This window comes from Nannospalax galili, unplaced genomic scaffold (assembly GCF_000622305.1).
Source record: "Nannospalax galili isolate Female #2095 unplaced genomic scaffold, S.galili_v1.0 scaffold1225, whole genome shotgun sequence".
Taxonomy (NCBI): Eukaryota; Metazoa; Chordata; class Mammalia; order Rodentia; family Spalacidae; genus Nannospalax; species Nannospalax galili.
In genome coordinates this window covers 439,209-452,301 of record NW_008352717.1, presented here as the reverse complement: position 1 = coordinate 452,301, position 13,093 = coordinate 439,209, and the positions used below count along the sequence as shown (strand labels likewise).

The following is a 13,093-nucleotide window of genomic DNA, read 5'->3' as shown; positions in this document are numbered from 1 at the left end:
TATATATATATATATGTGGTGTAAAGTGATTGAGAAAGACACCTGAAGTCAACCTCTGGCCTCTACACATGTGTACACACACATGCAAACACACATATGCATACTCCCCCACCCCACTCCTATAAAACTTCCCTGTGCCTCTAACCTCGTCTTCAATCCTTGGTCCTGGAGACTGTTCATCCCTCAGGGATAGATTAGAGGTTATCACTTGAACCATTCCCTGACCCCTGCTGCAGAGCCTGTGCTGGTCTGAGCATCCAGGGATAGGGCTAAAGGTGTGGCCATTTCTCAGGTCCATGGAGCAGGCCTTCAGGCGAGCAGGGCCTTTCTCTCAGCAAAGGAGGGTCCTGCTTGTGAAAGGGCCAATCTTCAGAGAACCTACTGCCATCTGAGGGTAGACTGAGGAAATCAGACTTAGGTGCGAGATCAGGCAGGGGTATACCTGGACGTTCTCTTGGTGTTCAGAGACTACAGGTGGGGGACAGGTTTTACAAGGGCAACTGTAAAGTGGGGGAGGCTCTAAAGTCAGTCACAACATGGGCCTGCTTGGACTCTTCTGACCATGACCCCATCTTTCCTCACACATTGGAAGGACCATCAGGACCACAGACAAACCCCAAACCAGCCCCTAGACAGAGCCAGGGATCAACGTGTAAAACAAACTGTATTTAGAAGCAGAAGTCTGTCCAGCATATAGCACAAACCCACACTCATTCTCTTGAGATCCACAGAGGCGGGGGAACTGAGGCCACACCCAGAAACAAGCCTTTCAAGTCATGCTGCCAAGGAAGCCCAAGGTCCTCCCAAGACATGCCACCAGGGGGCAGGCGCATCCCATCATGGCCTCTCAGGATCTGATGCAGGCTGAACAGTCCTAGTAGTCCAACATCTTGAGTCCAGGATGCAAATCTCTTCTTGTCTCCATGGTAACGACTAGGCTATTCTACCCTCTAATAGTTTAGTTACTGAGTTCATGTCCAGTGGAATATATCAACATGGGATCCAAGTACCTGAGACTGAACTGGCCTCTCAAAGAGTCCCCTAAAACCCTTCCTTCCAGATCTGGGCATGTTAGGGGAGCAGGATTGTTTTCTAATGGGGAAGAATCCTTTGGCAAAATAGCTGGCTTTGGTTGCTTCAGATGGGCCACTCATCTGGAGGCACTAGCTGTTCCAACCCACAATGCACAACACAGGCACTCTTCTGGCTCTCAGCTTCTCGCTTGGGGTTGCAGTGGGCACAGTACCAAGTGGCTCCGTGGCTCCCCTGGGACTGGGGGTTAGGGAGAGGGAGCATGCCCCTTCAGAAAGTTGAAGGGCAGTCCAGGTTGAGGTAGGAGGAGACAGGTGGCTGCAGAGGCCTGGGACCTCTACAGTCCCTGAAATTCCCTGAAAGAAAGAGGATGTGGCCTTGGAAGGGCTCACCAGGCAGCCAGAAGGAGCTGAAGCCCTCTGTGGGTCCACTTGGAGTGAAGGTCAAAGGTAGAGGATGGAAACCATGTATGTGGGTCTGGTTGTGTTGTCTGTTTGCTGTGTGGTGCCGGAGATTGAACCCAGGGCATTCTACGAGTACACTCCAGCCCTGAGCTGCAGCCCCAGGCCCCCACAGCAGAGCAAGGCTGCCTGCCAGGCCTTCTGGACATCTGATTCTTTGAAAAGACTATGGTAGATTTGAAGGTGGTACTTTCCAAGAGTCTAGCACTAACCTGAAGGACGCCCGTGCCCTACAAGGCTGTCGCTTCTTCTTTCCTGCTGGGACTGTCCTGCAGTGTCAGCAGCCAGGCTGAAGTACTATCCTTTCCCCAAGCATAGGGAAGAGGATACAAGGTTCTCAGAGGGAGATGTGAGGCCTCTCAGAAGTCAGAATCAGGCCATAGCACAGGGGATCCCGAAGCCAGGCTCACAGGTCACAGAAAGGCAAGGACTCACTTGGGCTGCCCCACAGGTCAGTGCCTATCTGGCCTTTTAAGAAGAATATAAGTCGCCATCGTGGCAAAAGTTTTCCAGCATTCTGCTGCCTCAAACCTCACTTGGCCTGCAGGTGGGGCTGCGGAGAAATGGGAAATGGGCCCAGAGAGATCCACAGAGTCCTAGGGTTGGGGTCTAGAAGGACTTGGGACCCCTTTGAAGGGTTGCCTTGCCAGGGGTCAGGCCACTTTGGCTGGGACATGGCTGCACCAGCCTGGTTGACTGGGCTTCATGCCCACGTCAGGCACACCAAGGGGCAGGGACTTCTCGTGGCTCTGCAGCAGTGTCTCTGGAGTCTCCAGGTTGGACCAAGAAGGGCACTCCTCCTGGGAAAAGGGGACCTGATCGTCCTCTGGAGGGCCTGAGGGGTTGACGTCTGGGTCCCCCACTGAGGCATTGCCTTGGGAGGAGCACTGTGAGCTGTGGTCAGGGCTACTGCAGACGTTCACGATGCAAGTGACATTGACGTGGGTCCCGGGGCTGCCGTGGGAGGACTCTGTGAAGCACGAGATGAGAGGGGGTGTCAGTCTTGGGGTTCTGGAGTGGGGGTGTCTTTGCAGCTTCCTACTCCAGAGGCAGGTTCAGATGTACAGGAAAGTGGCAGGCGAGGAGCCAAGAGACCAGAAACTAGTTTATCTCTGTTATGGTACTTCTGACAAGCCATTGTTCGTATGCCTCTTGTTTCCTCACCTCCCAGATGCCCAGCCCAGCATTCCCCATGGCTAGGAGGAGATTATTATTATCTAAAGCAGATGAAAGTATTCCAAAACCCGAGGCTGTGGAGACGGCTCAGTTGGTAAAGTACCTGCCTTGCAAGAACTAGGACCTGAGCTTGATCCCCCAAACACACATGAAGATGCTGGGCATGCTGGCATACACTGTAATCTCAGTACTGGGGAGGTTTAGAGACAAAGATCCTTGGAGTTTGCCAGTCAGCTAGCCTAATTGGTAAGCTTTAGGCCAATGAGAAACCTTGTCTCAAAGAAGGTGGATCAAAGGATGGCGTTCTGGAGGACACCTGAGGTTGTCCTCTGCTCTCCACAGGTGCGCACACACACACGCACACACACACACACACACACGAGAGAGCACGAGATAGAAACACCTGTGTCCTAACAGAGACCTGAATTGAGCAGGAAATAGTTAGAGAGGACAGATTGAGCACTGGTGAAGAACGCTCTTCCATAACCCCTGGAAGGTGTCAGCCAGTGCAGACACACCACCTGCCACAGGTGAGAGCTCTCTGTCAGTGGCTAACAACAGTCTGTAACTCCAGCTCAAGGGGACTCCAATGCCTTCTTCTGACCTCCACGGGTATTGCATGACATGGGCATACTTACACACATGCAGGCAATACACTCATACACATAAAATTTTTTTTAAGATTAAAAAAAAATAAATGAGCCAGGTGTGGTGACACACACCTTTAATCTCAGCACTGGGGAGGCAGAGGCAGGTGGATCTCTGTGAGTTCGAGGCTGGCCTGGTCTCCATAGAGAATCCAGGCCAGCTGGGGCTACAGGGAAAAAGACCAAAAAGAAAAAGAATAAAATTCAGGGTTGACATTTGAAACTCCAGGACCAGAGGCATAATTCAGTGGGAGAGAGTTTGCCTTCCATGCACAAAATCTGGACATGAAGAAGCAGATGCAGCTGACAGGAGAGATGCCCTGCCTAGCCCCTAAAAGGCATCAGTTTCCTAAGTTGTGGAGGGATGGATGCTGAACTATCTAGGGATGAACAACAGGGGCTTGCCACACAACAGTCCTCCAAATGAGTTGCTGCCGCTACTGCCTCTGTATCTGCAGGACCAGCTGGTACCAATGGCAGAGGCAGCTGGACGTCCAGCCCAGCTCCTGACTCTGGAAGTTGGGACTCAGGGGAGCCTGGGATTGGATAAAGATGGCCAACGAATGTGCTCAGGAGCCACTGCAAATAGGCCAAGGAGAGGGACAGCTGAGGTCATGGGAGTGCAAAGAAATCTCCACCTGGCCTCCACAGCACTCACATGTCACCCAAAATCACCATGGCCTTCGAATGTAGTGAATAAGACATTGTGGGGGTGGATGGGGCACAGTTCCGAGGTTGACAGGCTCCCACAGTGGAGAGAGCTGTTGGTGGGAAGGAAGAAGGGGAGGGAAGAGCAATGGGGAAGCCAGGGAGACAGGGCACAGAGAGAAGAGGGGAGAGACGGAGCAGAGGAGAAAGCCGGCGGATATGCTCAAGGACTGAGGAGGAAGCCACAGCAGGACACCAGGGATGAGCGCCAGCCAAGAAAGATGGTCCAAGTTTATACTGAGCACATGCATTCACTCAACAAACACTGAAAGCCACCTGCTCAGTTTAGGGCCAGGTCCAGTGTGCTGGATAGCTTTAGTGTCAACTTGACACACCTGGGTTGAGGGAGCCTCAGTTGGGGAATTTCCTCTATTGGACTGGCCTGTAGCCATGTCCATGGGGCACCTGCTTGATCGTTGAGTGATGTGGGAGGGCCCAGCCCACTGTGGGTGGTGCCACCCCTGGGCAGGTGGGCCTGTGTTGCATAAGAAAACAGGCTGAGCAGGGGTCAGGGAAGCAAACCAGTAAGCAGCATTCCTCCATGGCCTGTGCTCCAGCTCCTGCCTCCGGGTTCCTGCCTTGGGCTCCTGGATGAACTGTGACCCGGGATATGTAAGCTAAATAAACCCTTTCCTCCCCAAGTTGGTAGTCAGAGTATTTTGTCACAGCAATGAAGAACAAACTAGGACACCCAGGGAGTTCTCAGGCTGGACAGAGTATCACACTGGTGAGTCTGGAGACTCTGATAAGGAACACAAGTGGGCATGTCAGCTCTGGGCAGGCAGGTGGTAAGGGTGTTGCACGCAGAGAGTGTAGCATGGGCATGGGCAAGAACAGGGCACAGCAGTCAGTGAGGCAGTAAAATGTGGGTGCTGGAGGGGGCTGTGTATAGGGTTGCAGGGGTGGCTGTAGCTGTCAGCAGAATGTGGTTGCTGGAGAGGGCTATGTATGGAGTGCAGGGGTAGCTGTCCCCCATCAGGTGCCCAATGTGGCACGGTGCCACAATCTCATCAGCCTGCCAAGGAGGCACCACAGCTCATCTCCAGAGGAGTAAACAGAAGCTCATGGGGGCTAAGGAGCCTGCGGGGATTCTCAGGACCACAGAGCAATGACAAAGTTCAAGTTCATGGTTAGTTCCTGTTACCCCACCGGCCAGTACTGGCCAGGTGAGGGGGCACAGGTTAGGAAGACCTGACCTTTCCATTCAAAACAAATCCAAGAAACTCCAGTATTCTGGGGAACCCTACCAGGAATTCACTCCACTATGGGCACTAGAGATGCCAACTGTGGAGCCAGCTATCACAGATCAAGTCTAGGGCAAGATGGGGACTGAGTAACTGGACCAGGGTTCCCACAGTCCTGTTGGCTCTGGCCCAAGCCAACCCCCAATGAGCTTCCGTGAGTAAAGCTTAGAAACTATTTCTTCATTCATGTCCCAACCCCAGAGCTCCACAGCTCACAGCCCAGGCCTGACCCCTGGCGGTTTGGGGAACTAGCTGTGGGCCCTGAATAAGTTGATTAACTTCTCTGGGCCTCTGTTTCCTTATCTGTAGAATGGGATGTCGATGGTAACAGTCTCTCAGTACTGATGTACAGGTTGATTTTGTGAAGGCCAAATGCCTGGGACAGTGGCTGGGGCACGACAGCCCCTCAGGAAGCATAGCTGTTATTTATGACTAGCCAGATCAGTCCTGGGCCTGGGGATGTGGGCATGAATTGAAGGAGCCCAGCACACTGGGAGTCATGCAGTCTGGTGAAGGGAGGAGAGAATCCTGTGGAAGGGAGGCAGGGCCTTGGGGAGCCCCGAGGAGCAGCCAGATGGATAGCATGGGGAAGGAGTGGTTCAGGAAGACACCCCACTGGATATGGAAGCCTTGAAAGACAAACTGGAAATGTCTGGTATGAAGGAAGGGTGAACGGGTGAAAGGATCAGCGAGGGTCAAGATGAGCTGGATCCTAGATGTTCAGAGTGGTTCCACTGCACAGGAGCAAGGAAGAGGTGGTCGGCTAGGGGCAGCCAAGACTGGCTTCACAGGATTGCCCTGAAGAAGGACCAGGTAGCAATCAGGCGGGAAATATAATTGAGCCTCACTTAGAGCGAATTGACTCAAGATCTTGCAAGTTGACCTTGGTGGAAGTAATTCACATTCCACAGAAGCTGTGCTTAGCATTGCAAGCCTGGACCTTTTCCAGAGTTATTGACATGCAGTGGGATCCTCTCCCATGATGCTGGGCTACCAAACACCACACTTGCTGGCCCGCTAGCCTCCAGGAGTCTCATGTGTGAAAGGCACTTTCCACTTGGAGTCTTTTCAACTGGTGATGGATGTATAGGCACCTGGTCCCAGCATAGTTTGAGGCACATTTGCCCAGGGTGGGGATGAGCCAGTTGGCACCTGCCTCTTACCTGAGCCCCTGGAACCAGCCCAGGCTTCCTGGGACTCTCTGGCCTCCTCCATAATTGGTGGCTGTGTCTGGTCCCTAGAGGGTGCCCTCCTGTCCCCAGCGCTGGCTGAACTCTCCAGGGAACTGCTGCTGGAGCTGGGTGCTGCGGTCAGCAGGTGTTGCTGCTCCAGACCCGGCGCACCCCGAGCGCTCTCATCAGGCAGGTGAGGCTAGGAGGAGGAAGAAGAGCGTCAGTCTACTCGCGGGTACCTTTTCCTCCTCGCCACCCCCGTCATCGGCTCTTCACAGTTTGCACGTTTCTGCCCACGACACACGTTCTTTCCACACAGGGCACTTTTTGAGGGGTGTGATTTTTTTTGCGGTTTTGGTGGGTGTTGTTAGTGGTCTTGTTCACCAAACAGGTAAGAGCAAGGTTTTCACCCTCATAAGGAAATGGGAAAAATCGACTGTCCTCAGCCGGGCAGCCAAGAGCTGGATTCCGGATTCAGACCACCTGGGTGTAAATCATGACTCTAGCACTTATTCATTCTGGATGTAACCCTAACCTCTCCGGGCCTCCATATTTTCATGTACAAAGGAAGAATAATAACCCAGTCATTGGGCTCTTGTAAAGAATGAAGAACTGGGAATTTTCAAGTGCCAAGAATAATGCTTATTGTATCGTAAACCACACGCACGGCTTCATTAAATGACATCTGCATGAAGCACTTACTGAAGGCTGGACCCAGCTGCTACTTACTGTGGTGTAACTTGCCAGCTAAGAGTGGTTCTCATGGTTTTAAATGGTTTCATTTTTAAAAACTAGCCTTTCTGTCTGGAGATATGACTCAGTGGGTAGTGTTTATTTAGCATGCACAAAGCCCTGAGTTTGATCCCCAGTAGTGCATAAACCAGGTATGGTGGTACATGATGGTAATCTCAGTGTTACAGGGATTGAGGCAGTCAGACAGAAGTTCAAGGTTATTCTTGGCTATATAGAGTTCAAGGTCAATATGGGCCACTTGAGTCTCCGTCTAAAATAAAAATAAAATTCCCCAAACTCAAACTTCAAGTTTTAGTGTCCATAAATAAGTTTTTTGGGGGCTGGAGAGATGGCTTAGTGGTTAAGAGCACTGGCTGGGTCTTGTAAAGGACCCAGGTTCAGTTCTCAGCACCTACATGACAGCTAACAACCATCCATAACTCCAGTTTCAGGGAATCCAATGCCCTCTTCTAACCTCTGCAGGCATTGCATACATGGGTACACACACACACACACACATACATATATATGTAAACAAAACACTCATACGCATAAAAATTAATTAATTAATTAAATGTTTGTTGGAACCCAGGCACCATCACTACAGATTGATGGTGGCTTTCCAGACACAAAGGTGGGTCTGAGTAGCTGTGTTAGCTACTTTTACTCTCTGCTCCTTCCCAGAGAATCTTGCTCACCCTTTGTTCAATGACTCAGTTCAGTTCATGGAAACCTTTCATCTGGCCCCTCACTAGACTGTCTTGGTGGCTCCCCCTTCCCAGGCACCCAGAGGATGTTCTGTGCCTTCCCTGAGCCTTCTTCCTGCAAGATGGTAACGGCGAAGCCTTAGAGGACATAAGTACCACCTAGTGCCAAGCTCTGTGCCAGAGTCACATCGGCATCCTCTCTCCCAGCAGCCCAGTACAGATGTGGAAACTGAGGCTCAGAAAGACTGAGCTAGTTGCTCAAGGTCAAAGTGCAGCTGAGCTAAAACTCTTGGTGCTTTTATGAGTGTCTATGGTTCAGCTCTGGAGGCTCAAGATAAGATCCCTGTCCCAATGCTGGGGATACCTGGAAATTCTATTCCAAGGCCATTTTCTGGTCACACCAGCTGGACAAGTGCCCAGGAAAGGGCTAGGACCCTGTGGTCTTCCTCTAGAGGCACAATACCAACTGTGGTCTGAGCAGAGGCAAGAGGTTGGCTGTCCCCTCTGGGGCTGGTGCACTCTGGCTAGTCATTGGCACCCCCAACTCATGGCCCTGCATGCTGTTGCTGTGACTTCGCAGATATCTGGATGTGTCCCATAGCCTTGATTCTTTGAATGCAGCCCAGCCTACAACCTCTGACTCTGGGCTGCAAGGATCGTGTGCAAGCTTTCTCCACAAGGCCACAAAAGCCCAGAGTGAATGAGTCCTATTCTCAGAATCACACAGCTAGCCAGTGGCCTCAGCAAGAGAGCCCAGGCCAGCATGTCAGAGATGCAATCTGCACACTGCATCCTCCTGCCTCCCCAGGAGACCTGCCAACCAGGCACCTCAGTCTGGAAGGGATGGAAGACATTCCAAGCTCACAGTCTGACCTTAGCCATTACCCCATCCCTATCCCCCAGCCCTACAGAAGAGTTCATTAATGTCACTCCACAAGTTCCAGAAGGGGCTTTTCTGGCTGGGCCCTACCCTTTTGCTTGTGGCTAGAGCCAGGCAGAACAGAATCCCCTAAAGGTCACAGGCAGCCTCCCTCTGCAGAGCCAGAAGCTGCAATATTCAAGCACAGACACCATCAGAGTCCGTTGTCTCAGGCTGGGACCCCACTAGGTGAACACCAAGGAGACTCACTCAAAATGTAGGACCCCAGTTTGCCCAACCTCTCCCACAGCTGTGGACCTAGCTCTGCTGTGTGGAGCTGAGACCCAGCAGAGCCATGGTTGGCTCCTGTAGGTCTCCAGGTTGGAGGTATGTGGAGTGTGCACACACATGTCTGTGTGTGTAGTGCCATGTGGCCCTGAATGCAGAGGAGAGAGTATGTGCTGGGTAGGGAGAAGGACTCCTAGCTTTGCATCCCAGCCACACCCATCAGTCGCACCACCTCAGGACAGCTACTTAAGAGTCTCTGGGCCAAGCGTCTAGGCTATGAAGTTGGGGGGTGGCGGAGGTAATCACACAGCCTCTGTGTCACAGCCAGGCTGCCATCAATTCAGGACTGACAAATGTTTGTTTTAGTGACTAACCATGAGCCCATGTGCATGTCTGGGGGTGGCGTGGGTGAGCTCACATGCTGTTCTTCTAAACAACCCTGCTTTTCCTTGCCCTCAGAGAAGGAGCTGAGTCACTGCCAGTCCTGCCTAGCAGCCTCCCTCTAGCACATTAGGACACTGCTTGCGGGGCTCCCAGCAGGGCCCTGTGATAGCCCATTGAGGGTGTATAGGCTAGACCAAAGGCAGCAGCTAAGGGCTCCTGAGCCAGATGACCAGCCTTGCAGGGGGAGGGCAGGCCCTGCTGGGAGGACCATGCCTGGGACAGCTTTGGAAGTTTCAGCCAAACTCACTTGCTCTTACGGTTTAAGAACTAGGACATACCACAGCCCAAGCAATTAACCTCCTGGGCCTCGGTTTCCTCATCTCTACAATGAGAATCTGGGGTACCCCATTCAGGAGAAGGGGTGAGGAGTCTGACATAGAACAGGGGAAGAGCCTGGCTGGGCTCAGTCCGGGAGAGTTGGCCTGTTTCTTCCTAACCCTGTGTTCTGAAAGGTGGTTAGGGGGTCAGTCAGCTGGCTACAAGGGAGTGCTTAGACCATAGAAGCGAGAACCCTCCCCAAATCAGGGCTGGGGTTTTCTCCCCTACAGTCCTGGTTACCAGCCGTCTACAGGACTCTGCAAAATGCCTTCCAAAATGACTCAGCCAGGGAAGAGGAAGTGGGGCTGCCAGGGGCCACGCCCAGGACTGTTCAGGGCAGAGATGGGAAATACTGGGTTGGGAAAGAGAACACTGGGTTGCTGGGCAGAGCTGAAAGGGGCACCAGCTGTACATGCAGCAGTGGTCTGTCAAGGAACTGGGGCTAAAGAAAGGGAAGTGTGGGGAAAGAACTGTGCTGTCCCCACTGAACTGCTAAGCACTGAGCAAGGAACAGGGCTCAGAGTTCAGAGACAATCCAGGAGACCAGCCTCAGGCAAGTCATTACCTCTGGAATTCACTGCTTCTTTTTGTGCTGCTGGGAATTGAACCTAGATCCTCACTTGTACTAGGCAAGAACACTTCCACAGAGCTATATTCTTAGTCTTTTTTGTTTGAGATAGGATCTCATGTAGCCCAGGCTGGCCTTAAACTCTGCTAAGGAGAGGAAAATGACCTTGAACTTTTTTTTCTTTTGGTCTTTTTGAGACAGGGTCACCCATAGCCCCAGCTGGCCTGGAACTCACTATGTAGACCAGGCTGGCCTTAAACTCACAGAGATCCAACTGCCTCTGCCTCCTAAGTGCTGGGATTAAAGGCGTGCACTACCTTGAACTTTTAAACTCTTTAACGTCCAGCCTCCATTCCGTAAGAGCTGGGATTACAGACGCATACCACCGTGCCCATATGCTGCTTCCTGACTGTGTACCCCGCCCCCCCGGGAAGGGAATCAACAGAAGAGGAGGAGCACAAGAACAGGGGACTCACCGCCTTGGCTTCTCTTTGTAGGCAGGAAGGTTTCTCTGTGAAGAGGAGAGAGGGGACAAGTGACGGAGTGGGATTTCTTTGTCACATCTGTTCTAACTAGGACAGTGTGGCTAGGGTAGGGTGGGCCCAGCCCAGGGAGCAGTGGCCTGCCAATAAGGTCCACAGAGGAACCCACCCAACTCTCAGCCTCGTCCCCATCCATCCCCCAGCCCAGCCTTAGCTGGATCCCTGCCCTGCCCTCCCTTCAGTCACACTCTACCCATTGAGACCAAGCCCAGCTCACAGGCCACTGGCTCACAGAATCTCAGAGACCCTAGGCTTCCTGTATAGGAATCCTGAACTCCTACCCATCAGGATAGCCCTGACCCTACCTTCTACTAGACAGGCTTCCAGATCCATCTAAGCCCAAGGCAGGGGGGTGCCATGTACTGCACCCCGCAGCGGCTGCCAGACAAGTCAGGGGGTAGGGGATGGAGACAAGGAAAGAATGAAACCTTACTTCTCTTCTGGGTCAGGATAAAGCAATTCACCAATCCTATCATCAGCAGACCCAGGGCAGTCACCCCCACAATCAGTCCTAGGAAGAAGGGAGATGCTTAGAAAAAAGATGTCAGGGATGTCTGTGACCCAAGGTTACTGGGGCTGTTGCTGAGCAGGGTGAGTTGAGGCTGAGGTCCTCAAATTCAGGGATGAACCAAGTTCATCTGTGAGCTACATGCAGCCTGAAACCACAGTCTGAAGCCTCAGGCTTGATGCTATCCTAACCCCAGGAAGGAAGCCAGAGATACAACCAGCCCAAGGTCTGTTTGACTAAACAGGACCCATGTCCACATTCAGGTGGAATGCCGACCCCATGTCACCCCACCCAGGGATTTGCTATGACAGCATCAGGCCTCAGGAAACCTGGCTCCCTGGCATCCGTCTACATCTGCTCTGTACAGAGCTCAGCGTCCAGGTCCTCCTACAAGGAGCCTTTGGGAAGCAAGAGAAGAGAGGGGGAGAAAGGGAGAGACCCTCTTCTTATTCGTATATATATTTAGTATTGGAATGAAACCCCACGCTAGTCAAGCACCCTACCACTAAGCTACAGCCTCAGCCCCTTTTTAAATAGTTTTATTTTAAGACGGGGTCTTACTAAGTTGCCCAGGCTGGCCTTAAACTCGTTCTGTACCCCAGGCTGGCCTTGAGCTTGTGACTCTCCTGCCTCAGCCTCCCAAGTGACTGGGGCTATCAAGCTCAGCTGGAATTATCTCTGGATACCAGGACTTACCTATTGGAAGAGAGATGCTGTCCTTGGTGCTGGGTTGGCTGATAGGCGATCCCATGGAAGTACTTAGAATTGAGCTGGGCTCTGACTCTGGCTCCAGCTCCTGGGACTGGGATCTTGTGGGCTGTGGCAGAGATCTGTAGGCTGTCCCTGGGGTGGCACTCAAAGTGGGAGACTCAGACGCACAGACCGCATCCACGCTAGCATTGCCGGGAATGGCCACCAGGCTACACCTGAGGGAGCAGAGGCTTGGTCAGGAGGCCTCAGAGGACAGAGGTCATTCCAGGGAGCCAGGCTAGAGGGCACAGATCCTAGCAGGCAGGATGGGGCAGTGAGCATAAGCCATGCCTTCTTAGCAGCACCCCATCCCATCCCACTGGGTTCTGTTCTGTCCAAGCACTCCATATCATCTGTTATTGTTCCCAGAACCCAACCCCAGAGAAACCAGCCTAGGCAGCAGTGGCTGTCAAGCAGCTCTCTGTCCTGGACCCCAGTTGCCTGGGGCCATCCCCACTCTGCTCCTTCAGAATCAAGGGACTCCATACTCACGTGCGGTGGGGCCTGCACACATCTGTGGATGATGTGGTGTCAGAGAATGTTCCTGGGGCACAAGCTCTGCATACCACATCTTGGTTTGGAGTTCCTTCAAGAGACAGTTCAGAGCTTGTCAACAACATGAACACTCCATGCAACAAGGAGGTTCTTAGCACCAGATCTACAAGGGATCTACAAGTGGGATCTACATGAGGCCTGTTTGTACCTCTCTCCCTTAACACACACATACATACAAACATACATACATACATACATACACACACATATATATGTACACACACACATGCATGTACATGAATACCTACACATGTACATGGGACGTCTCTCCAGGGCATGGGGGTCACCTTCTTGCTTCATCTATAGAGTTTCTAGCAACTTAGAGCTTAATATGACCTGTGTCTGTATCTATGTCAGGCCCTAGCGCATAGCAGGTGCCTAC

At 52.3% G+C, this 13,093-nt stretch overlaps 1 protein-coding gene across 1 annotated transcript in view; it reads right to left on the bottom strand.

The window, feature by feature from the left end:
* Nucleotides 1–639: 639 nt before the first annotated feature.
* The window catches only part of Tnfrsf1b (TNF receptor superfamily member 1B), a 34,431-nt gene continuing 21,977 nt past the window's right edge, over nucleotides 640–13,093 (bottom strand). Inside the window, exons 6-11 of the mRNA XM_017802395.2 lie at nucleotides 12,649–12,742; nucleotides 12,103–12,332; nucleotides 11,332–11,409; nucleotides 10,833–10,867; nucleotides 6,432–6,639; nucleotides 640–2,463 (exon numbers count right to left, since the gene is read on the bottom strand). Coding sequence (XP_017657884.1) covers nucleotides 2,147–2,463; nucleotides 6,432–6,639; nucleotides 10,833–10,867; nucleotides 11,332–11,409; nucleotides 12,103–12,332; nucleotides 12,649–12,742 — 962 coding nt within the window. The 3' untranslated portion in view covers nucleotides 640–2,146. The remainder of the gene's footprint in view (nucleotides 2,464–6,431; nucleotides 6,640–10,832; nucleotides 10,868–11,331; nucleotides 11,410–12,102; nucleotides 12,333–12,648; nucleotides 12,743–13,093) is intronic.